General features: G+C 42.1%; 1 protein-coding gene across 2 annotated transcripts in view; it reads right to left on the bottom strand.

Annotated features, from left to right (window-relative positions):
- Positions 1 to 25,248, bottom strand: part of LOC135084129 (apolipophorins) — a 45,438-nt gene that overhangs the window by 9,257 nt on the left and 10,933 nt on the right. The window contains exons 12-45 of one of the 2 annotated variants that reach the window (XM_063978873.1): positions 25,094 to 25,241; positions 24,553 to 24,673; positions 23,903 to 24,065; positions 22,490 to 22,687; positions 22,093 to 22,272; positions 21,447 to 21,984; positions 18,628 to 19,367; positions 18,406 to 18,535; positions 17,895 to 18,270; positions 17,380 to 17,605; positions 16,769 to 16,923; positions 15,925 to 16,078; positions 15,208 to 15,432; positions 14,528 to 14,694; positions 13,870 to 13,978; positions 13,197 to 13,353; positions 12,441 to 12,625; positions 11,506 to 11,666; positions 10,814 to 11,071; positions 10,267 to 10,408; positions 9,773 to 9,917; positions 8,898 to 9,089; positions 8,425 to 8,525; positions 7,493 to 7,630; positions 6,799 to 6,897; positions 6,090 to 6,143; positions 4,885 to 5,050; positions 4,235 to 4,416; positions 3,656 to 3,855; positions 2,940 to 3,069; positions 2,178 to 2,349; positions 1,744 to 1,862; positions 1,259 to 1,387; positions 585 to 725 (exon numbers count right to left, since the gene is read on the bottom strand). In XM_063978873.1, the coding sequence (XP_063834943.1) occupies positions 585 to 725; positions 1,259 to 1,387; positions 1,744 to 1,862; positions 2,178 to 2,349; positions 2,940 to 3,069; positions 3,656 to 3,855; positions 4,235 to 4,416; positions 4,885 to 5,050; positions 6,090 to 6,143; positions 6,799 to 6,897; positions 7,493 to 7,630; positions 8,425 to 8,525; positions 8,898 to 9,089; positions 9,773 to 9,917; positions 10,267 to 10,408; positions 10,814 to 11,071; positions 11,506 to 11,666; positions 12,441 to 12,625; positions 13,197 to 13,353; positions 13,870 to 13,978; positions 14,528 to 14,694; positions 15,208 to 15,432; positions 15,925 to 16,078; positions 16,769 to 16,923; positions 17,380 to 17,605; positions 17,895 to 18,270; positions 18,406 to 18,535; positions 18,628 to 19,367; positions 21,447 to 21,984; positions 22,093 to 22,272; positions 22,490 to 22,687; positions 23,903 to 24,065; positions 24,553 to 24,673; positions 25,094 to 25,241 (6,501 nt within the window). The remainder of the gene's footprint in view (positions 1 to 584; positions 726 to 1,258; positions 1,388 to 1,743; positions 1,863 to 2,177; positions 2,350 to 2,939; positions 3,070 to 3,655; positions 3,856 to 4,234; positions 4,417 to 4,884; positions 5,051 to 6,089; positions 6,144 to 6,798; positions 6,898 to 7,492; positions 7,631 to 8,424; positions 8,526 to 8,897; positions 9,090 to 9,772; positions 9,918 to 10,266; positions 10,409 to 10,813; positions 11,072 to 11,505; positions 11,667 to 12,440; positions 12,626 to 13,196; positions 13,354 to 13,869; positions 13,979 to 14,527; positions 14,695 to 15,207; positions 15,433 to 15,924; positions 16,079 to 16,768; positions 16,924 to 17,379; positions 17,606 to 17,894; positions 18,271 to 18,405; positions 18,536 to 18,627; positions 19,368 to 21,446; positions 21,985 to 22,092; positions 22,273 to 22,489; positions 22,688 to 23,902; positions 24,066 to 24,552; positions 24,674 to 25,093; positions 25,242 to 25,248) is intronic. The other variant, XM_063978874.1, reaches the window with a different exon arrangement.

Here is a 25,248-nt window from a genome sequence, read left to right as displayed (position 1 = left end):
TAAAGGTACAGACGGAGGTACCTCAAACCGGTCTTTATGTATTTGTATAGGGGTGGAGGGGGTAAAAAAAAATGTTGATCGATCGTGCTGCAATTTTTTTGCATTCTGGTTTTGTATCTGTGACTTCATGTGCCCTAATTTTAAAGTTCTATATCAATTTATTTTGCAAAAATTTTCAACTTCACATTATCAATTCTATGGTTCTCTATAAATGTCAAAAAACTTAGGTCAGGTATTTTCAGGTAAAAATTCAGGTACGTTTCTAAACGCGCTGTAGAAGTATACGAGTCACTATGTAACGTTTTTTGTGTTATAGTCTGGTCCGTGAGCACGAAGAATTTTGTCCAATGACCCCAAGCTACCCATCCTTATCGCTCGCGCGTAATTATGTTGCTATCGCGCTCGCACACTCACTGCGGGTGCCAGTCGCACAGTCGCGACAGCAATATAATTACGCGCGAGCGATAAGGATGGGTAGCTAGGGGTCATTGGACAAAATTCTACGTGCTCACGGACCAGGCTTTAGCTGAAGTAAGCACGACAAAGTAACCTTGCTAGTGATCTAAATAATTAAGCAAGCTTACCGGGTTGACGACGAAGTTGGGCACGCCGAACTGGCCCAATTGCGCGCGCACGAACTGCACGAGTGAGGTGAGCGCGCGCGTGAACTTCTGATACAACGCGCGCATTTCCGCGTTCTCGTCCAGCTTCTCGTGCAGACGTTTCTGGAGAAATTAGTATGATTAACTTTAACGTATTGGCACATAATGGCACCAGCATGTGGAGGCCACATACTGAAAAGTGCAGCGTAGGACGTCCACCGACAAGGTGCACCGACGACCTGATAAAGGCAGGAAGGTGCTGAATGCAGACCGCTACCAACCGGCCTTTTTGGAAATCATTGGGGGAGGCCTATGTTCAGCAGTGGACGTCCTATGGCTAAAATGGTGATGATGATTGGCACTTAATTATCTACCAGATTCTCTATATTAAGTCTCTGTGATCTTGGGACAGAGACAAGGGTATATTCCTTTCCTTCCTTTGATCACCCACGGTTGAGAAGTCCACTTTGATCACCTAAGTGATCTTATCCATGGATGATCAAAGGACACCAAAGTGTCGCCTAGATTAGGAGTGATAAAATACATGTGATCAAAGTGGCGTAGACCGAGACAAGTCTTTTATTAGCTATTCTTACTGGACCCAATTTATTGCTGCACTGCATTGAATATGATGATATCATCCAAATAAAGCATACCTTCTCGAGGTATCTGTAGACGGCGGCGGAGAACTCCTTGGTCTCAGGCGTGGGCAGCAGCGACTGGATGGTGTTGTGGAGCTGAAGCGTGAAGTCCAGGATCACGTCGGGAACAGCCAGTTCTTGGTACTGGTGAAGAAGACAAGAGTTAGAGAGAATATTCCACTTTGAGGCTATTTGCAAAGCCTAACATGGGCGTACCCAGCTTCTGGCCTAGGGGGGGCAAATCAGATTTTTGAGGTCAGATAGTTTTGACTTAGTTCCTTCAAAGTGACTTCACATAGGCAGCTGCCCCCCCCTGCCTTCTCCCTGAGTAAGCTTATGTAGCCTAAAACAACATTTTTCGTACCCCAGACTCAAATATCTCCAGTGTAGTTGCTAGAATTGTTGAACATAAAAAGGTGAACCTAAACAGTTTGTAAGAATTTTTAAAGCAAGATAATGACTCATTATTGAAACAACAAACAAGTTATTTGAATCCTTACTTTCTCCTTGATCATGTCGAAGATGGGCAGTTCCTTGATCTGCTTGGACAGATCCTCGAAGAAGGCGGAGGATTTCGCGCGGAGCTCCTTCAGTTGGGCTACCACCAGGCGGGTCAGGTCTGGAAGAAAACAATCATATTTAAATATTTTCCCCTAGACAGAGCTCGCCTAAATTTATAGTATCAATTATTCTTTTTGCGTGATGAATTACAGTAAGTTCTTTCGCGTAGAGTGCGTTGACTAAAGCACATCATCTTAGCCACAAGTATCAATTGCTATATCTATAACCCTTCCCTTAAGAAACCTAAATAAGCATAATTATCCTCATAATCTTAGAAAGCATCTTAACAACTTTCTCCCCATTGTACTTTAGTATGTTATTTTGAGTTCTCTCAGCAATATCATATTTATTTTCATTAGCATTTTAAACTTACCCTTAAAGATCTCAGCCAGGGTGTTGGTGAGCTCCTGTAGCTCAGCCTTGTGCTTCTCGAAGAAGTCGGTGACGATGGCCGCGAAGTGTGCTACCAAGTCCAAGAGTCCATCGAAGAACTCCTTCAGGAGCGCGCCGGCTGTCGCGTACAGCTGTTTAATCTGGGGCTCCACCTACAAAGACGAAGGTAAAAAAAGTCTTTAGAAAAAGCAAGGAATCACGCGGATAGTTTTCGTCTGTTTAATCTAGGGGTTCCACCTGCACACACGAAGATGTTCAGTCTTCAGAAGAAAGCAAGCAATCATGATGATAGTTCCTTCTTAGAACATAAACTCAGCACTTTTGCTGTGGCATGTATTGGTGACTTTATGGTGTCAAAGCCATTTGGAAAGACTAACATAACGCTTTCACGAGGCGTCATATGTACAAATATTATCATGTTCCCTTCAACCCCTACCCTTGTGATGTGATACATGCAATAAAATAATTTGAATTTGAGATTATTTTTCTCCAAGCAATCAAAGAATATAGGTAAAAAAAATCTTGCCTTGTTGAATATAAAAAAAATCTTCTGCCCTTACTTTTGGTCTATTCATCACATTCCATCAAGTGAGATGCAGACAAAGTGTGCCAAAAGGGCTCCATTAAAGGCTATGGCATTATTTTTATATCAATTATTACAAGATATCGAAACAGAAGAAGAGAGATGATTAACAGCTGTTGGATATGGAGAACTATAGCATAAATTGTGAAGTCTACAAACCTTGGAGGCATAGATGTCTTCGATCTTCTTGACGGTCTCAGTGACGACCTTGTTAATCTGCTCGAAGATAGGCGCCGTGGCCCTTACGATGTCGCTGATGATACCTCCAATGAACTGCACTGCGTTGTCCCTGAGAAATTAGAATAAGAATAAGAATAAATTTATTACTGTATAAAAACTTAGCCTAAACACGTACAAGTTTGGTTTCGATAAAATTAAGGTTAGTGTGCGTAAGTAATTAATGATACCTAAACTAAGCAAAATTTATTGCCTGTATCTTAGGTATCTGTTTAAAAAGTGCTGACTATACAATATTGGAATAGATTATCAAACTCAGAATAAGTAGGTTACATTTACTGCTATACTTAACTACTTACTTACTAAGCATTATTTTTACATTGACCTACTCTTAAAATAAATAATTATTACAATTAACGGGACATTAGAAAGATGAGACTAAAATGATTACTAAAGTTTATGAGAATGAGAGTAGATTATCTGCTACCTTCTAAAAAAATATTTTAAAAGGTTCTAATGGAGCGAGTTTCGTCGACTGTTGCAAGTTGCAATCTACAAAATCATTTTGCCCTGAAGATGCTCTCTTAAAAACTACGAGAAGTTACTATCAGATAAGTTATTTGATAAAGTCTATAGGAACATGTGAGGGTCTAAACAGCCCGGTATGATCCATTTATAAATGTCATTTGAACACTTACAAAGCCAAAGTGATGTCCTTCAACACCTTGTCGTTGGCGAGTTCCTCGTAGAGTTTCTCGATGTCCTTCTGGTAGGACTTGGTGAGGTCCTCGAGGGTTGGCTTGACCCTCTGCAGCGTGGCCTTAAAGTCTGAGCTGGCCTTCTCACCCAGTTGCTTGATGCGTTTCTCGAGGGTTTGCAGGTCGTTCTTCAGAGCGTTCTGTATAATGGACAAGAAGAAAGTTTGGTTAATCATTGATTTAGTATAAGATCAGAGGCAAAGATTTTTGTAAAGACATCAGTAAGAGATGTCAATCACGTATTATCAAAGTAGGTAGAGGTAGTTAATTGTAATGAAATTAGGTATGTATTCTTCTGTAACAATCAACCAAGGTGACATTTGTGATAGCTTTGATTCTAAAATCACTTTGCTTCCACTTTTTGTCCAGCAGTTGACGTCATTTGGCTGGCGCGTACGACGCTCCGAGAAGCGACTGCGAAATTAAACCTGTCACTGTTACTTTTGTCTAGGGGGCTTTAAGAGCATGACAGGCGATCAATCTACTATTGAAATAAAAGTTGCGGGAAAGATCACTTACGATGAAGTAGTTGAAATTCTCCTTAGTGGCACCGTAGTCGCTCTTGACGAGGTTATCCTGGAGGAACAGGGCTCCATGGACGATGTTCTTCTTCTCTCCTCCCAAGATGATGTCAGCGCTGATGTCCACGCGCTTCTCAGGCTGGAGGTGACCGACGATGGAGAGCTTGCGGTCTGACTCCTCTGCAGGTTAGAGTTCGGAGTCAGGTACAGAAGTTGAGAGAAGTTGGTAAGATAAATCGAGAGTTATTGGTGATCTTTAGGATGAATGGGTTTTCTAACGGGATATCTGGTCTTTTCCATATTTTTTAAGCAATTTATAAAAAAGCGTTTTTACTTGTCCTGCCTGAATAATTTGTAAACTAATACGACTTCGGGACTATAATGTGGACGTACTAGTACCTAGTACTAAGAAGCAGTAGTGGATTTGCTCTATAAAACATTAACAAAGATGTTCTCCTGACAATCTAAGACACATTGCCCAGAAGGTGCTTATCCATTAGTACTTTTTTTACCTTAGACTTTAGATGTAATTTTGCGTTTTTGGTGTAATTTCGAAAAGATTTGAGCTACCAATTGCGAAGGTGAGTGAAGGTGACTAAGCAAGCAACTAGCATTTAGCCCTACGTAAATGCAGTTGAAAATAATCACCACTATAACCTGTTGTGAACTCGTAGTACTGGAAGTCCTTGACGACTCCTCGCACGGAGACGGGCTTGCCTTCGAGCAGGCTGAAGCGGGCGTCTGCTTGCTGCAGGTTCTCCTTGACGGTGGCGGAGCCTTCGATGTCGATCACCTTCACGAGGGGAGTCTCGATCTAGTAGGGAAAAGAAGACAATTTTTTAGACCTGTTAGACTTCTGTATCACGCTCTTTTTAGGCACTTATACACGTCCCGATGTAGCTTGCCCTACCATCATTTTGGAAAACATTATTATCAGCTGGTGCTGAAAAGTAGTAAATAAAATAAAATAGGTAGTTTATTCAGTACATAGGCCATAGCATAGCTTGCCCTACCACCACTTCGGGACAACAATGGGCTGGTGCTGAGAAGAAGTGGCGGAAGAAACTCAGTCACCTTGTCAGCCTCTTTTTAATCGAATACAGTTGTGGATGAAAAATTACAATTGTCAGCCTTTATGTATTACCACAGAATAATAATAAGTACTACGTACAGAAGTTTTACTTCGCGAAGGTATTTAAAAAAATGTATGCTCAATGTCATTAACAATATGGTGTAATTTAGCCTGTCTCAAGAGTCAAGCACCATTTTGTTGACAAACGTCAGTGATCGGCACTGCGCCGAAGCTATAGGGCTGACTTCGGTAAAATGATGTGACGTGAGGTGCCAAACTGCGGAAAATGGCGGAGGAAATACATGATTTAGCATGAATTATCATGAATAATATTAACTACTTACTTACCTCTCAGTGTCTTGAGGCAACTTAAAAAAGAACATTCTGTGTTTTTATTATTATTTAGGCAGTTAAATACTGCACAGTATTTAGTACACCATTTTCTTTATTTTCTTCCATCATACACAAGAAAACGCGTGCGTGAGTCAATGTTCGCTCATATGTGAGGCCTTGTCGAATAGTATCCTGTAGGTGGGCCATCGTGCGTGTTTTGTTTTCGATGTAAACTCGCGTAGATGAACAGGCCTGGTATTACAGCAAACTTTTACATACCTATTAATAATTACAGTAGGCAGTTAAAGAAAAAATACTTTCATCTTAATCATAAATAATCTTTTTTTTTTTTCACAAGGATTTTCTTGATCTTTAAGGTAATGTTAGTTCTTACGACTGAACAGTGTTAAACAATTATTAATGTGTGATTGTGAAGGTATCTACTTACATAAAGTTTGACGTGCGCTGGGTTGACTTCAAAGTAGATCTTGCTCTCGCGGTTCTGCGAATAAAAAAACACTTAAATAAATTATTCAATTAACTAGGTATGAACTAGGAGACGGAACCAACAAAATTAATAATGTTCTCATAACGCTCGTGAGTCCGACACTAAGGCTATGTTCAGATGGATTTACATTTTACATACAACGCGTTGACGCGGCGATCAGAGAAAGTCTCTAGACGCAGGCGATCGCGCGTTGACGCGCGCTTTGACAGCTATGTAACGTCCGTTGACTGTTGATGAGCGCGCGATTCCATCGCAATTGCACGTTTTTTTTTGCGACTTGCTTTCTTATTCAGTTCAAAATGAGTGAATCAGATTATTGACATCGACTTACTAATTGTCGAAGTCAGCAATAGTCTCAGATTCGAATATAATGTTGGTCAAACTGGGTCTACTTTTCAAAATTGGGTGAACCCAATGTGTGCGTTTTCTTTTTCCATTTATTTTTTTTATAATATAACCACCAAATAATAGTTTCTTCCACGTAAATTTTCTAAGCTATCGAAACAGACTGATGAGCTCCTCGCAACGCGCGTTAGCGCTTGTCATATTCAAACTCTTTATAGATTTAATTCCGCGTTGACCTGCGTTAACGTAACGGACCTATTGTCCTGTTAGAAGAAGAAGAATAAAGAAGAAGCATAGTACTCACGCCTCCAATGGTGGGGTGAGATATGGACGCACTGGATTCATACTTGAAGCTGTTCTTGTCCGGGACGGCCAGGTTGGCCTTCACCTTCGCCACTGCCTCCTAGAAAGGAAATAAGGTTTTAGCAATCGTCATTTCTTTTGGAATCTCTAACAATTTTATATAAGTAAGGAAGTTGATAAGTATCCACGCCATGTGTAAACTTAAGAGAATTATCAAATGAAAGATACTGCTTTTTGTAACTTGTAAGAGGTAAATGGAGAATTTTCTGACCAAAAACCTGATTAAGAAAGAAAACTTTGAACAACTTCTGTAACAATCGCTCTGTCTTCATTTTATTTATTTGCAGCTCAGTCTTTCAAAGTTTCAGTTAAAAGTTTTTGAAAATAAACCTAAGGGCGTGGCTCTGTCGAGCTTCCAAAAAGCGATTCAATCGCGTTTAGCGTTTTCAAGTGGAATGTGTGGTCTCTGCATTCATCTTCTAAATAGCGGGTAAATCACCGATGGCCGATGCCAAAATTAGCATGTGTGCTGAGGCTCAATGAAGTACAACATAGTTCCACAAAGAACTTTCAGGGGAGTATTCCCACTGCTGCAACTCCTGTGTAGCCAGGATTTACAGCTTGACCGCTAATAAAAACCCAACCAGTGAAGGTCAAGTTTGTCCCGGGGGAAGTTGAACTGTCGTTCCACAAACCTTGCCAAGTTTCGGATGGCTGAAGGCGACTTCAGCGAGCGCGGCGTGGGCCTTCTCGTCGCCGGTCACGTCGAACACGAAGCGCGCGCCGGACTTTTGTTGTGGGTGGTTCTTGTCGGGGTGCAGGAACAGCTCCGCCTGGGAAGGAAATAATTTATCAGTATACCTACAGTATTACCATGAGTTAACAGTCTTATCTAAGGCCAGTTTCGGAGCGGAGAGAGTTTTGAATAACCAATCCGATTTCAATCAGATTGAATGTTTATTCAAAACACTTCTCCGCCCCGTTCCGCCTTGGTGAAAACCGGGCCTAAGTAGCTGCCCAAACGTAGAAAGTAAACCTTTTGTTAACGACATAATATTATTATATCAACACAAAAAAGTTGTCGTTGTAACTATGTTGTCAAGTGGAAGAAAATGGACATTTGTGTCCACGAGGCTAATCGGCTGATGTTGATGATAATATTATAATATCTTGAGACTACATAAAGACACACGAGTTTCCATATTTACTTACTTACTTGTTATATGTACAGCGCTCTTAGCGGTAACTTCAAGAACTAATATCTCTTGTATGAGTTGATAGTATGCCTTTAGGCAAAAGAAACGTCGCAATCGCTACACAGACAGCGGTGACAAATTTCTACCGCAGGCTATTTATCTGTCTGTCTACTATAACAGGTTTCCCATTTTTTTTTTGCCAAGGAACTCTAATTGATTATACTTTTCCTAGCGGAACCCCCGTACTACTCCGCCCGCACGCCCTGCCCCTCCCTTGTGCGTAAACAAGTCGGTGCGAGCGAACAACGTCGGTCACGAAACGTGGGATAATATTTTTTACGGAGGAACCCTTGCGGTCTTTCCACGGAACCCCAGGGTTCCGCGGACCACCATTCGGGAACCGCTGTACTATACTACTATTTGTCCTTTACCTTGATGGGGAACGGCAGCGCCTTGTCGGTGGGGTAGGCCACCAGAGCCTCGATGGCCAGCACGCGATGCGGCAGCGTGATGACCACGCCGGCGGGGAAACCTGTGAAAAATAATTGTTGGTTAAATTTTTGAGACAGCAATAGCAACGATAATCAGTGTCGGACTGCCGATTCGAGAGTCGGTAGTTTGAATTCCGTTGTAGTCATTATTGAAGGGAACCCTATCCTGATGCAAGCAAACATTAAGGCTGAGTTGCACCACCTAACTTTGACCGTAACTTATGCGGCCATCTAATTAATATCTGTTTAAAAAAATTGCAGCCTGCTATACCTTCGATCTCAATCTCAAAAGACCACGTAAATTCATGTCTTTAAAACAGTTATTATCATGTAAACAATTAATAAGCAGTAAGTTTAAAAAAGTCAATAGAAATTCCGAAATCAACTCATGAAGAAACAAATTTCCAACTCACGTCCATAAGTGGGCTTGCTGTAGACCTGGAAGTGGTACTTCCTGTCCTCCTTGTTGACGTGCAGGTCGAGGCTGTACTGGGGCAGCTTGGACTCCGACATCTCGCTGTTGATCTCGAGCCCGAACTCCGGAGCGATGCCCAGCTTGCGCAGGTCGAACACAACGTTGATTATGTGCTGGGCCACGCCTGGTTCTGGAGACAAGTATCGAATAAAATGATTAGTCCTAAATAATACGTAATTTCTAGATTTTAGATTCCTAAAATCAAGTGGCAGTGGGCGGGGCACATAGCTCGAAGAGCCGATGGCCGCTGGGGCAGGAAAGTTCTTGAGTGGCGACCACGAGCTGGAAGACGTAGCGTGGGCAGGCCTCCTACTAGGTGGACCGACGATCTGGTAAAGGTCGCGGGAAGAGCCTGGATGCAGGCAGCGCAGTACCGTTCATTATGGAAAACCTTGGGGGAGGCCTTTGTCCAGCAGTGGACGTCATTTGGCTGAAACGAACGAACGAACGAAAGAAGATTTTTATGGTCTGTCGGAGGCCAAGACCAAAATCAAAGGAAATTATGTGAATCAGACCCCACAACTCATCAGGGCAGGGTGGGGTAGCCTTTCTCTGCCTCTGGTAAATTAGAGAGGACCGTGCTCCTGCAATGGAGTCTAAATGACAGGTTTTACGATGCAATGTGTACTAAATTAGGCAACAGAAGCTATAAATTTAGTCAGAAATTTAAAGTTCATCTCCAAGAACTATGATTTTTTTTGGTAGATATCTTGTTTTTAGAGAAGTAAGAATCTTTAAGAACCGTCGAATAATGACAATAAAATATTTTTAACGCTATCTCCAAAAGCTAGGTAACTGCACCGATCTACTTACTCTGGAGGTTCAGTTTGGAGTGGAACTCAGCGTTGGCGCACTGCTTCTTTTCCTCGCAGTAGACGTAGGACGTCTTGTACTCGACGTTGGTGACGCGCGACTCGGCGACGTAGCTGCGCTCTCCGATGGCCACGTTTAGGAAGGTCTGTGTGATAAGGAATCAGTTTTTGAGACTTCAGTTACATTAAAAACAATGGCTTCTTCAACGCAAGTGGGATAAGTAGAATCTGGGGATTCCTCAGGCAAAAACTTGGCCTTTTCCCAGGTACATAAGTAACTGTGAAGTTTTTTGTCGTCAAGCCTCCGCGAGAAGTGTCAGATACAATTACTTATGCCCTATACCGTAACAGCTCTATAACATAACAGGTCACAAGTAAATAAAGATGACTTCAGCATAGATTAGCCAAGTAATGCATTTACCAAACATAACCTAAATGTAAATATACACAAAGCACCACCAGCTTAAGGCAATTTTCAAAGTATTTCTTTCTCACCTCAATACCCTGCTCGTTGCCCTCGGTGAGCACAGTGCGGATGTACTTGAAGTTGGCGGACTTCTGTTCCTCCTTGACCTTGACGGAGCCCGAGCCCTCGATGATGGTCTTGGGGCCTTCCTGCTTGCTGATAAAGGAAGTGCTGCAGGAGAAAACATGGGATCAATTAGACGTTCTTATTGTCTTGATTTCATGCTAGAAGTAACAAATGATGGATCACGAACTCAAAATTCAGACACGACCAGTAACCAGTCTGGAGCATCTACTTATAGATTTTAGAACCTATCTTAAGGGTTTGTATCTGGGTCACGTGTATAAGTCTTCTGGCAGAAGCTTGCTGCAACAAGATCGAAGAAGATCCAAAAAAGGTATTTATTAGTTATGTCGATGGATAAAGAACACTGCTGTATACGGGACTATACCCACCTCTCGTTCCCACTGCTGAAACTCCAGTGTAACCTGGATCTAAAGCTTGACCGCCAGTAAAAACCCAACCAATCATGATTGTCCCCAGGGAAAGTTAAACTGCTGTATGCTGATTCCTTACCTTCCACTAAGAACGTTCTTGTTGTCATTTTCAGCGTGGAACTCCAACCGTTTGCCGCTGCCAGCGTCCTTGCTGGAGATATCCACTTTGTAGTTCTTCAAGCCGAGTTTCTGTGAGTTGGCAACCAGCTTGAAGGCCACGTTGTCCTTCTGGACGTTGCCTTCGACGACGGCGTCCAGGTCCACTTCGCGAATGTTCTCTATCTTCACTTCAACCTTGCCTTGGGTGGAGCTGAGGTGGGAGCCCTTGATGAGGACCCTGGGAGAGATTAAAGTTGTATAAGAATGCTGATTAAAAGTAATAGTTGAATGATAATCTTCTGACGTTAGAAATGATACAGATTTTACTCCTATTTTTTCATTATAAGTAAACTTTTTTATGGTGAGCTCACTCGTGATACAAGCTTATTTAGCTTAGTAAGAGGGGCTAACGGGAATATTAGTAATTTACTTTTTATATTAACCTGAATACTAATATTTTTTTCTAAAAAAAATGCTCAATGGCTTTGTGGATTTGATTATTGTGATATTTTGGATTATTTAAAAGTGGGTCAAATAGAAAAGTGTTGAACAAAAGAGGTTTGAACCTGCTGTTAATAGGAAATTGTGTACCCCCAAATCTTGGTCCACGGATTAATCAGTATTTATTACCCGACTGCGCTAGAAGGAGAGCCATTGTCTTTGTCTTCTTACCTGTTGTCCTTAGGCTTGTTGGGCGCGTTGGTGGGCACATAGTGGTGGTACTCGACCATGGGGTTGACCTTGGAGTAGACCACGTTGAACTCGTACTTGTCGGCCTGACCATCGTTGACGTCGATCATGATCAGAGAGTTCAGCGAGTCAGGGGTGTGAGACTGTAAACAAAATAATAATAATAATAATAAATCTTTGGACACTTTTCACACAGCGCCAGCTAGCCCCAAAGTAAGCAACTTAATGCTTGTGTTATGGGTGCTAGCTTAACGGATATAGTACTTATATACTTTTTTTTTAAATACATACATATTATACATAGTAACACCCAGACCCGTCACAGAAATTAAAATTCACCATTTCAATTTCTGCCCTGTAAAATAGTAATTAAAGATTTTTGTAACCTTTGTCCAGCAGTGGACGTAAAACAAATGTAGGTTCATTTTCATTCAAAGAAAAAGCTCTTTTAATAAGTGACGATCAGGAAAATGAGTTAAAGCTTTTAGTAAAACCTGAAAGAGTGATTAGATCCAGTCACTAAATTGAGAGTCCAATCACTGTACAAGAAAGACTACTACGACTCTTCGTCAGCCAAACGCCAAGTCTAGACAACAAGGCAACAGCCACAGCAGACACGTCCTAATGAGTGCCTGACGCGCGCCAACTGACTTAGGGACAATCATGGCCGGGTGTGTGGACGGCCAGCACAATGATTATGCCGATGATGGGCAATTACGCGATTACCATCATGGCCCATTGTGAAGAGGAGCCTTTATAGCTTAGCTTTCAAATGATTAAATCACTGGATAGTAAGTTGATTGAAGAGTTCAGGGATATCTTGAAATCACTCCATCGATTTGTTTGAGCAAAGCTCTTAAATTATGAATGAATAAAATCTAACAGACATTACTGAGTAACGAGCTAAATATACTTACAGAGGTGGAAACGTCCAGCACAAGAGATTTCAACTGCGGGTAGTGCGGGGCCTTCAGCTTCAGGCCGAGGTTGTACCACTTGGGCGCTCCCGACTTGCCCTCCAGTTCCACGGAGACGGTCTTGCCCTTGCCGTATTGGGTCTTCAGGTGGGCCTTCACGTAGTCCTTGAAGTGGGTGTTTTTGTCTGCGGAGGTGTAGATCAGTTGATGAATATGAAAGAAATAGAATGCTAGAATATTAGCTAGACACTCTTCACTGAGGGAGAAATATGCAGGCTTCCCCAAACTGTCTGGCCAAAGTAATGCAGCAAAAAGGATTTTGCCTAGTAAATCAAGAGGGTCCAACGGTTGTGGAAATCAAATGACCTGATGATGATGATCACAAATACGTGTGCTGGTGGCCGCCAGATCCTGCCAATTGCCACTTCAGTTTGTTATTCGTCGGGTCATGTCATCGACTTTTAATCGTTTATAGATCTCATTCCCGATTCGATATCATAAAAAAACACCGAGCTTTGGCTTCCCCAGAGCACGGTTACTACATAATAAAGACAATAAACAACAACTGCAGGCCTATGTTCAGCAATGGACGCTCTGTAGCTGGAAGGATGATGATGATGATGAAAGACAATAAAAAGGTGAAGGTCGCGAGAAGCACCTGGGACCGGTCGTTGTGGAAATCCTTGAAGACCTTTGTCCAACAGTGGACGTCATTTGGCTGAAACGAATGAAAAGCAATGAAGTCAAGAAACCTACCGTCCTGGTAGACCTCGTAGTTGCCTTCAAGGATGAAGGGGTCGTTGTGCGGGACCACGACCTTGGCCTTGCCGTAGCCCTCCTTCAGGCCGAACTTGCCGTTGGTCTCGATCTTGTACTGCTCGGCGTTCACTTGCACGTACTCCACGATGGTGTACTGGTGGGGAATAAACGGTTTTATTATAAAATGGCGAAGAAGCAGAAAGACGCCGCTTGATAGATATTCTGATACTCTTTATTGTAAGCTACACAAAACTTTAAATGGCCTGGCATACCATACACGGCCCCTTATTTTCTAGTTTGCTGATCACAATGGAAGCAATGAATGATCAATCATTCATTGCTATATTAAAACTTATAAAACTCATTTTTGCATTTAGGCTTTTACAAAGCACTTTTACACGTCCCAGTATTAACCTTACCACTGCTTCGGGACAATAAATGGGCCAGTGGCCATATTATTAACAATTAAGTAACGGCACAATTAAATATTTTTTCTTTCTTTCTTTCAATTTTACGTAGGAGATCTGCAGCATTGTCGGCTGATTTCTTTTTGCTCAGACCTCGACCGTTTTCGCAGTAACAATGTAGGTAACTAGTAGATTCCAGACAAGCATATTTATTTGCATAGTAAGCAAACCTACATTCAAAATAAGCTTATTGTGATTATTACCTCAGTTTCCTTTTTGTCAGACTCCACGAAGAGAACGTTCGAGACGAATTTGATGTCATGCGCCTTCTCCAGAGGCAGACGCATGGTGACGGCAAAGTCATCGACGTACCTGAAAAAAAACAAACATTTTAGCAAAACAAGTCTTTTATTTAATATTTAGGTCCTTTCGAATCGCTAAAATCAAGTGGCAGTGGGCGGGGCACATAGCTCGAAGAGCTGATGGCCGCTGGGGCAGGAAAGTTCTTGAGTGGCGACCACGAGCTGGAAGACGTAGCGTGGGCAGGCCTCCCACTAGGTGGACCGACGATCTGGTAAGGTCGCGGGAAGTATCTGGATGCAAGCGGCGCAGGACCGGTCTTTGTGGAAATCCTTGGGGGAGGCCTTTGTCCAGCAGTGGACGTCTTTCGGCTGAAACGACGACGATGACGAGGTCCTTTCCAGGGCGCTTAAACGAGTCACCATCTCACTCATTGCGCCTGCCTTGTTCTGTATAAGAAATCTTTTGCAAATAATTCCAGGGCACTTTTCAGGCTTTCAGCAGGATTTTTTTACGAGGTTTCTTAATCTTGTCGGTCTAAGCTCATTGCTTAGATTAAGACCCAATTGTAAACACTTAATATGCGATAAAAAATTGAATTTGAATTTGAAACCAACTCACTTGTTACTCAGGACTTGAAAGATATCGGTGACCTCGAAGGCGTAATCGTTACCGTAGTTGCCCTTCATCTGCAGGTTGTTGTCGTAGAAGGCGGTGGACGTCTGGTTGTACACCACGTTGGTGAACAGCGACGCTGGTTGCGGGATCAGGTTGCCGGTCAGGTCGCTCTGGAAGAGAAAGTATTTGTTAGATCTCCATTGGCGTATCTAGGCATCTTCAAATTGGTAGCCCAACATCCTGGTAGCATACCACCATGCACTAGCACCATAGCATAGTTCTTCTCGGTTTATGAAACAGACGTGCGCGATAAAGTTTTTCTGTGACAGACATCATTTCGGGAATATCGAGTTCATGGGCGAGCAAATTTTTACTTTTTTTCCCTCTTTGTCATTTTCACTCGACTCTTTGTTGAAAGATTTGTGCATATTGTATTGCGATGCGAGGTAAACGGAGTCATTAACGTCTCCGCTCGCGGTGGAAAACCCGCTTTAAGGACATGGCACATTTATCAACCCGGAAAGGGATCGTAACCGTATCAACTCGAGGCGGTCAGTATTCACACTTATCCGCACCGTAACGAAAACGCCTCGCCTCGCGGTTGACAGCGCACGAAAGGCGATATCCCTTTCTTAGTTGATAAGTCTGCTATGACCTCTAATATGGTTGCCGTGAAGGATTACCTTGAAGTAGAAGTTGTATTTGTCGTCCTTAGGGCTGTTCTTGAGAATGAACTGGTTCTGCAGGTTCTTGCCGTTCTTCAGCGCCAGGTCCACCTGTCCTTCGTAGTGGTACAAGCCCTTGTCGACGTCGCTGTTAATAATCTTGCCCTTGTACGCGATCTTGGAAGCTGCGGCGCCGCGCTTTTCCGCGTCGGATAAGACCACCTCGATGTTGCCGTTGTATACCTGAACATGGTGAAAATTTTATTGCACACAGTTCTGAAAGAAATGATGGCACATTTGGGCAGGGTTATAGCTAGAAAGCGATGTTTTCTGGAAAACCTAGGAATAATACAGTTTGCTTGAATTAGGAAGGGGAAATCAATGATGAAATACTCGACCTAGAAAAATGTTGTTTTACATTGATAACATTTGAAAAAGCTATAATGAGTAATTGTAAATTTTGAGTTATGAGAGGGTTAAAAGTGGCTCCAAATGGTTCGTATAATGTAATATTATACACGGTGCTGTTCACCAGTTCTGTTAAGCTTCAACCACACCAAAGCGTGCAGATCGCCATCGCCGGCGCAATCAAAGGCCAATGACAGGTCGCTCGACCAATGGCAGTTCACGTGACCTGTCATTTCCCTATGATCGCGACAGCGATGGCACGCGTTGGTGTGGTTAAAGCATTACTTGAACTTGGCTTGACACGCTACTGCATGTCTAGACACTCACGTTGTCCTTGGAGACGATGTCCCTGTCGACCTTCAGGCTCAAGCACCGCTCAGTGGGCAGCACGACCTCCACGTTGGCGTGCGACTTGCCCTCCAGCGAGCCCTCGGCGCGGACGTTGACCTCGGCCTTCTTGCCGCCGTACTCCAACTTATTCCTAAAAGGATGATCCATTAGTTACTGGTGAAGGTGGTGAAGAAACTTCTTCAGTAGCCGATTATGGATGGGTGGTCTTTTTTTTGGAAGAATTTTTTGTGGTGAATTTTAGATGGTACAACTGGTACTGGCTGGTGATACGACTTCCAATGTGAGAAACGCTCTGTCCAAAAATTAAGGAATAATACATTTTACCAATCAGCCTACCTACCTACTCAGTTCTAAAGTAATTTGAGTAGTATGGTGATTAGATAGAAATATAATCTTACTTTATGCTCATTGTACTACCATTTTCCCATAAAAAGTTCAACCCAATACTATATTTGGCATTGTCATCTCCAAGCCAGATCGTAAGGTAGTCATATAAAGGCCTATAGGTAAAGCAACAAAGATAAAGAAGGATTTTTAACCATAGATTCGTCATCATCATTTCAGCCATAGGGCGTCCACTGCTACACATAGGCCTCCCCTAATGACTTGATGACCGGTTGGCAGCGGCCTGCATCCAGCGCCTTCCTGCTGCCTTGATGTCGTCGGATAGATTATGAGGTCTCACAGGGCGCGTGGACGCACAGGGTCACACACAAACACAGAGATCTATTCAACGCTGTGCGTTCGATTTGCTGCTTCACTTAAGCACGCATCGTTATTTATTACAGGTATAAAAGTGTCGGTCTTGTTGACGACTTACTTGGTGTCAACAAAGTTGGCGGTCCTCTTGGTGTCGGTGGTGAAGTGGATCTTGTCGTTGCTGTCCTTCTCGAAGTTGAGGAAGATGGTGACGTCGGCGTTGAACACCGGCTCCTTGGCCACGAACTTCACATCGGCCCTGATCTTGCGTTGAGACTGGAAGATAAAACCAAGTTAATAATAAGTTGAAAACATAAATAAGTGCATGATGAAGTTAAGCCTAGGCGCAGACAGTGGTCTTTAAATCAGTGGACTTTAAGTTGGCCGATAGTTTAGTTGGACAGTTAATAAATAGGGGCATGTATGGAGTGCGCACATTACACCAATTTAGATTTCATACAAATTAGAATCGGGCCCACCTATCGGCCGACAAAAAGTAGAAACGTAAACTTCGAACCCTTATGTTCTTCTGATTAACTTCGTTGCAGGTCCAATGATAATAATATTTAACTTTCCACCGGGACAATCTTGACCTTCACTGGTTGGGTTTTTATTGGCGATCATGCTGTAGATCTTGGCTACACAGGAGTTGCAGCGGCGGGAACGACAGGTGGGAATATTCCCGTAAAAATAGGTGCGTAATGGCAATTCTTCAAAAATATTTTTACCCACCTTCTTGAAATCAACGATGATCATTCCGTTGCCCTTGCCGTCTCCGTCGGTGACCTTGAACTGTCCGTTGGCAGAGACCGTGTCCTTCAGGATGAACTTCAGCTGTCCGTTGGCGTTGGCTCCGCGAGTGACCTTCAGAAGGTAGTCCAGGAGATCTCCCTTGGAGTACGTGATCTTGGCGTGCGACGAGTACAGTTTGTTGTTCTCGATCATTCCAACGTCGAATCTATAGAAAAATTGATTTGTAAAGTGTATTTTGCTCTTTGAAAATGTCAGATGTAAAATTTTTTGATTGGATATCATAATTATGATTTAAATCCCCTCAAGTGCTCGGTATTTAGCGCTAAGGTCTACGTGTCGGCTCCCGCCGCAAACGGCATTGCTGTTTCGGGGTCTGGCATTTCAAAAATATAGTCTTATCCTTTTCGAGCGAATGTCTTTGTTTAAGAAAGACAGAGAAAAAATACATTGTAATTTTATTATTAAACTAGTATTATTAAATATTAAGTACTCACTTGATGTCTTCATTCTTTCCACTAGCAGTGACCTTCAGGTGACCGATGGCTCCAATGTTCCTGTCGTTCGGCCTGTTCTTGTGCAGCACAACTCCAGAGAGCTCGTATTTGCCGATATTCTTGATCTGGATGTAGTTTTCGAAGTTAGACTTGTCAGGGTTGATAATGTCCCTCTTGGAGAGAACCTCGATGCCTTGTTTGTCGAATTCGGCAGACATCTTAACGTGGTAGTCGCCAGGCTTTTTAATCTGGGTTCTTGCCTCGAGTTCTAATCCTGCGTGCTTGTCAAAGTATTGACCCTTGATTCCAACGTCCAGTTTCTTCGGGTCAGCTTCACCATCGACCTGGAGTTTCAGCGGGAGAGCGAGGATTTCAACTGAAAGAAAAGAATACATTAATTTTGGAACATAAAAAGACTTCTTCATATTTTATAGCATTTTTTTGTGTTACGGCGTTTAATTTATTATAACTATCAACTTGTAAAGTAAACAATCAACTAGTAGGTACTCACACTTGTTCTTAGTGATAACGTTGAACTGCTCGGCGCTCTTGTAGTGAGTCTTCAGCAGTTGGTTGAAGATGACGCGGCTGTTGGGGTCACGAAGGTCTCCGCCGTATGTCAGGTCGAAGTCATGACGGATCTAAAACATAGGTAGGTATAGAACAATTATAATATTGTAAAAAAAAATAAGATTGAAATTTCTATTTTTAGGGGTCCAATAAAACTACATACCAATTCACTTCCAGAATATTCCACGTGTCCATTCAATCTGAAGTTAATCACCGGGTTCAAATTGTTCTGGAACTCAGCCTTGAAATCGTGGCCGTTTACATTGACTCCCAAGAGGCAGTTGTATTCTCCCTGCTTAGCTTTCAGGTCCAAGTCTATTCCTTGAGGATTGGTGCTCAAGTGTCCATTTACATCGACGGCGTCCTTGGCATTTGGCAGATGAACCTTGACTCCTTGCAGTGTATATTTAGTCGACTGTTGATTGTTTTCCCTGATCACTTCACCGTCGATCTTAAGGGATTTCTTGCCATTTTGTTGCGGCATTTCGTATTCGATGACTGGCCTGAACACACTGCGACGCTCATCGCCTTGAACACTGAATCCAGCCTTACCATAATAATTATCATTGTCTAACTTGCCCTTGAGGACGAGAGCATACTCAGAAGGCTTGGTGTATAGAGACACTTGTCCATGCACTTTCTTAATAGGGGAATCCAGAGACAAGATGACAGTCTTTTCGTGTTGGTTGGCTACGAGCTCTCCGGTGATTTGGGTGCGGCGGTTCTTCGATCCTTCAGCTTCGAACAGAAGTTCGAAGTTGCGTCTGTCATTGGTCACGCGGTAAACTCCCTTGACGTGGTATCCACGGAGATCGTTCTTCTCCAGCACCAACTTGACCTTTGAGACTCCAGTCAGAGGGTAGCGAGAGAAAAAGCTGGAGATGGAAGCTTGGGCATCAGGTCCTAAAGGAAAAATACATTTCACATCAACTCATGATCTTAAAAGTACAGGGATATAAATCTTGTATAATATACAGGGTGTCCCGTAATGTAACGTCAAGCCGGAACTGGGTGTTGAGGCAAGTTGTGCTGGTTATCAGAAAAATATTAAAAAAAATCTATGTGGCATATTTTAAAAATAATAGGCATTTAAAAAAAAACAAAAAATTCTACTCCAGGTGACGGTCCTTTTGCTCGTGTTGCCACAAATCTTCACTTTTTCCAAAATTTTTTTTTTTGTTATGTAACCCTGAATAATGGTTCTCTAAATTGTTATCAAAATTACAAAACCAGCTGCTCCAGCTTGGATGAAAAAAATACACTATTCCCAAAAAAAATTTCAAAATAAAAATTTTGCCTAGTTTAAACTGCCTGTACTGAAAAAAAATGTACCTACTACGCGAGTGTGGCAAGTGACGTCATAATTTGGCGCATTTAGTAAGGATTCCAAAATGGTATAACACTTGGTAAATTTTTGCTGTGATTGTCGACAATTTTTGGTTTTTTGGAAATAGTCCCGTTTTTAACTTTATCTACCTTGGTTAAAAATTATTATTCTAATGTGCCCAAAATTCAAGTTTCTGTGACTGACTACCGTACAGTCAGTCACAGAAACTTTTGTCACCATGACAGTAATTAGTAGTTGACATACTGTGACAAAAGTCACCCGTGCGCGCGCGCCTTTACTACCTGCTCTGCCTGCACTTGTACTTGGTAACAGGGATAATAAGGATATGAAGTTTCGGTTATGGATACGGTTACGGATATTAGAATAATATTATACCGGTTTCGGTTACGGTCACGGATATGAAATCATTTCAGATTATCCGAAAGTCTCGGATAATTTCGGTTACGGAATTATTAGAATTTCAAAAATGTAGGTATAATACAAATAGCAAGATGCTGCGTGAGCGTGACCCACATAGCTACTTTATGTACCAACTAAGACGACACCTATGTATGATAAAGGTAAAACAGGCTGGCATATTAGATGGTGCCAGCGAATGCCAGACAAGTTGGTAACAAATATTAAGATTTAAGGTACAATTCCAAGACGGGCCGCAGACCGCAAACTGCAACCGCAAACTGCAAAACTATGAAATCGGCAGCGCGGCATTGCAGCTGCGGCGTGTATACTGCAGATTTCATAGAGTTTTGCAGTTTGGCCTTTATCCGAAACTATCCGTAACTTTTGAATCAGTTTCGGTTACGGTTATGGACATTTTTTTATTTCGGATATCCGATAGTTTCGGTTACGGTTACGGATATCCATAACATCCCTGCTTGGTAAGATGGCCCTCTCCGTCCCGCTCATACCTTTTAAAATGGCTTCTCCACCTCACTTAAGCCAGAAACTTGAATTTTGGGCACATTAGAATAATATTTTTAACCAAGGTAGATAAAGTTAAAAACGGGATTATTTCCAATAAACAAAAATTGTCGACAATTACAGCAAGATTTTACAAAGTGTTATACCATTTTGGAATCCTTACTAAATGCGCCAAATTATGACGTCACTTGCCACACTCGCGTAGTACAATTTTTTTTCAGTACAGTCAGTTTAAACTAGGCAAAATTTTTATTTTGATATTTTTTTTGGGAATAATGTATTTTTTTCATCCAAGTTGGAGCAGCTGGTTTTGTAATTTTGATAACAATTTAGAGAAGCATTATTCAGGGTTACATAACAAAAAAAAATTTTGGTAAAAGTGAAGATTTGTGGCAACACGAGTAAAAGGACCATCACCTGGAGTAGAATTTTTTGATTTTTTTTAAATGCCTATTATTTTTAAAATATGCCACATAGATTTTTTTTTATATTTTTCTGATAACCAACACAACTTGCCTCAACACCCAGTTCCGGCTTGACGTTACATTACGGGACACCCTGTATACCCAAATTCACTTTCTCTGATGAGAAAGTGAATTTTGGCGAATTTTGGTACCCACATTACGCGAGCCTGTCTCGTGAAGACTGACTTTGAACACATCGAAAAACACGCGAGTTACTTATTTACTGGATGAGAAGGAATATCTACTAACCAGAAATTGAGAATGGCACAGACAGTTCTCCACACAGCGTCAAGCCCAGGAGACCAGACAGCTGGTCGAAGCATCCAGAGTAGTCCTTCCTTTCAGCGCCAGTCTTCAAAGCGACGTGTGTCTCAGGCTGTCCTTTCTCAGCAGTGAAGTATACCAAGTCGTGAGACGCAGTGAGGATCTCCTGCTTCTCAATGGGCAAGCCAAGTTGGAGGTCAAAACCGTTGCCATTTTCTAAGACTTGAGCGATGACGTGGGCGCCAGTTGAAGAGTGGAGGTTGGTGACGACTTTGAGACCGGTGGAAACAACGTCAGCATCGATTTGGAGGATTCCGGCGATTTCGATGTCAGAGCTTGGCACGAGTTTGATGTCGACCTTGGCGTTCTGGGGGGACTTGAGGATCTGGCGGACGTCGATGTTGGCGCCGATGTCGACGCGGGCGGTGGCTGCTCCGACAAGGTTAAGCTTCAGAGGGAAACCGGTGGAGGTGGGGTACGTCAGTTGGGCGTCAAGGAACAGAAGATGAGAGCGGAGTTCGTGCTGGAAAAAAAGAAGCAAATGAGTGAGAAAGATAGATAAAAATAAATAATTATAATGTTTTACTAGCGAGCATGTTGTTTGTATAAACATATTGCAAAGCCTTGTTACCTGGAAGTTCTTCAACTTATTCAAAACTCCATCTCCGAACTGCAGCTGTTTTTGGATGAACTGGTGGAAGTCGAAGCTCTTGTCGTCTCCGAAGGAGAGGTATAAAGCATCAGTTCCGAACAGCTTCAGGTATACGTCCAGTTCCAGCTCATTGTTGTAGGGTTCAGCCTCTTCTTTCAACTGAAAGGAAAACAATCATGAACGATCTGAATTTGTACCTCAGTTTGTTTGGTAGGTAAAATATTTAGCTACAATATTTAGCTTCATGACAGTCGAGTCAGTACATCTCAAGTCTGTAGTTTCAGGGTATGCCAGTTCGGTGTTTGTGGAAGACCAGCGTCTTGACGAGCTCCTTGCGAGCATATCACAATAAATGCTGAATTTCTATAAAACTTACGTGTTTGTCAAAGTTGTCGACGTCAACCTTGACAGAGCGGCGGCCTCTGGACAGGTGAGCTTGGGTTTCCTTCTTGGTGTCGTCGTAGGTCTTCTTGAGCTCGTCGTAGATGTCCTGGGGCTTCTTGGTGCGGAAGATGCTCCTCGGGCCGAAGATGTGCTCAGCGACGCGGTCGAGGTTGCCTTGACGACCTCCAACCTATGAAAATCATACTCGAGATTAGTCTACTTATAGAAGCTATAATTAATTAATTTGCTTACTGACTCATTATTATTGTTATACAGTCTGCATTTAGTAGACTGATTATTATTTTCTCTGATCGTTCGTTTCAGCCGAAAGACGTCCACTGCTGGACAAAGGCCTCCCCTAAGGATGATCACTACCCCATAAATTCTAGGGATTGGAATTAATGTGATGGACAGATTTAAAGCACATATCAAAAGCACCTTAATGAAAAAGGGCTACTATAAAGTTGATGATTATAATAAAAGATAAAAATTGGTTTGGTATGTTTAACTACCTAGCTCGCATCAATACTTATGACTATAATTTGTAAATTTTAAAGACTAAACCCTTAAAAAGGAGGCTGACAATAGTGACTGAGTTTCTTGCGCTGCTTCTTCTCAGCACTGGCCCATTTATTGTCCCGAAGCAGTGGTAGGGTTAATATTGGGACATGTAAAAGTGCTTTTTAAAAGCCTATTTGCAAAAATAAATGAATTTTATTGAATTTAATTTTTAAGATGAACCTTGACTTCTTGCTGTATACAGGGTGGAAACGATAAGTGATCTCACTCGATTATTTCTAAACCATACAAGATATCGAAAAACTGGTTACTGATCCTAAAAGTGCTTCACGAGCTCTATCCAACGGTATCAATATTAAGTTACAGAATAAACTGGATCTATCCAAAAATCCAATGTTTCCATCCCCCATACATTTAGTACTACCACAGTCATGGCACTCATCTCTTGATACTTGATACAACACTTTATAGCAAGTAAAGCCTAAAACTAATTTTTTCCTTGAATAATTTTAAATAAAAATGCAATTTACGAGTTTTTTTTAGGTTCATTATTTAATTTTAAAAAATTACACTTATTATTGTGTGGTTGGCATACATTTAGTATGGAAGCTAGAAACATTGAATTTTCAGATACTTCCAGTTTATTCTGTAACCTGTTATTGGTACCGTTTGAAAGAGTTCGTACAGCACTTTCAGGGTCAGTAACCAGTTTTTCGATATCTTGAATGGTTTAGAAATTATCCAGTGAGATCACTTATCGTTTCCACCCTGTATACATATTCAGTCGACTGTTGACTTTGACTGAATCAACCTTATCCAAATAGATGATAGAAATTTTTATTTATTTCGAAAGAATGCTGTTCAAACTGTTCGACAATGTATTTACCTCAAGGACATTCAGGCTGTGTCCGAAGAGTTCAGCAGTCAGGTTCAGGCTGGCAGACCTTGGCAGGAAGGAGTCCTGCGAGTAGATGACGGTCTCCTCCACGTTGCCTCCCAGGCCGAGGGCGTCCACGTTGAAGGAAGCCTCGCGGTAGAAGGAGTATTTCCTGGAAAAATGTTCATGTTTAAATTTCAAGATTTTTTTGTGTTTGTCAATTATTTTGTGAATTGTGATCTTAGCTGAAGAATTTATTGTTATAATTGGCTATCAACTACAGTTTTCTCTATGCAAGAAATCGGTCATGAAGTCATAGTTTTAAAGTTGCAGAGGTGAATTCTTTCGATATAGAAATGATGGTGTCGATTTCAATGTGGAACACTAACGGCGACCTATGAACTCTGGCACCAGAGCGTTGTGAGTGACTAGCATTTAAAATCCAAGAAAATAATGATATCAGAGTTAGAAAAAGTCTAAAAGAAAAGGAACGATTACAAGATCTCAGAAAGGAGAGGAAGGCGTTGGACGCCAACCAACCGATCATTATCGAAATCATTGGGGAAGGCCTATGTTCAGCAATGAACGTCCTGTGGCTGAAATGATTATGATGATGATTATACCTAAGATTAGTCCTGTGGTCCACTCGGTCGTCTTACCTGTCGTCAACATTGAACTTCGTGGGTGGACGGATGAGTCCGTAGTGGAGCTTCGCGAGTTTCTTGTCGGGGTTGGTGGACGCACGGATGTGGCGGATGGACGTGCTGATGAAGCGGCCGACTGGAAAGAGACAAATGAAATATTAATAAACTCCGACTAATAAAATTTTTAAATAACCCTGATCTGCGGAAACTGCCCTCGTTTTCTTTATTAACTAGAACTAGACAAGAATAAAATCCTGAAAAGGCTGAAAGCTTTAAATTTAAAAAAGAAACCACATCAACATTCGTATATTCGTTTTGAAGCTACATAGCCACAGATAGACACGTCAAAACAACACCCCTCGTTTGCGTCGTTAAAAAATGAGACACAGGAATCACAAAATCCAGACCTTTGCTGGTCAAGTCTTGATATTTTCAGGGACGTAACTCATTTGAAGTTTACAACAAAGTACGGTCGACCGCATCAGACTGGACATTTTTGTTGCCAAATAGTGCAACAACTACACAAGATGCCATAGTGATTCGTTTCTGAACATACCTTGGTGTACTGGTTCGTTTTCCAAGAGCTTGCTGATTTCGTTAGCGGATCCACCGCAGGGACAGCCGATGACGGCGAGGTACGCCTTGATCCTGATTTCGGAGTCCAGCTGGCGGTTCTTCATTATGTCCAGGGCAGACTTCTTGAGCTGTTGG

The sequence above is a fragment of the Ostrinia nubilalis genome, chromosome 25, assembly GCF_963855985.1.
Source record: "Ostrinia nubilalis chromosome 25, ilOstNubi1.1, whole genome shotgun sequence".
In the NCBI taxonomy this organism is placed as follows: domain Eukaryota; kingdom Metazoa; phylum Arthropoda; class Insecta; order Lepidoptera; family Crambidae; genus Ostrinia; species Ostrinia nubilalis.
This window is presented reverse-complemented; position numbering and strand designations above follow the sequence as displayed.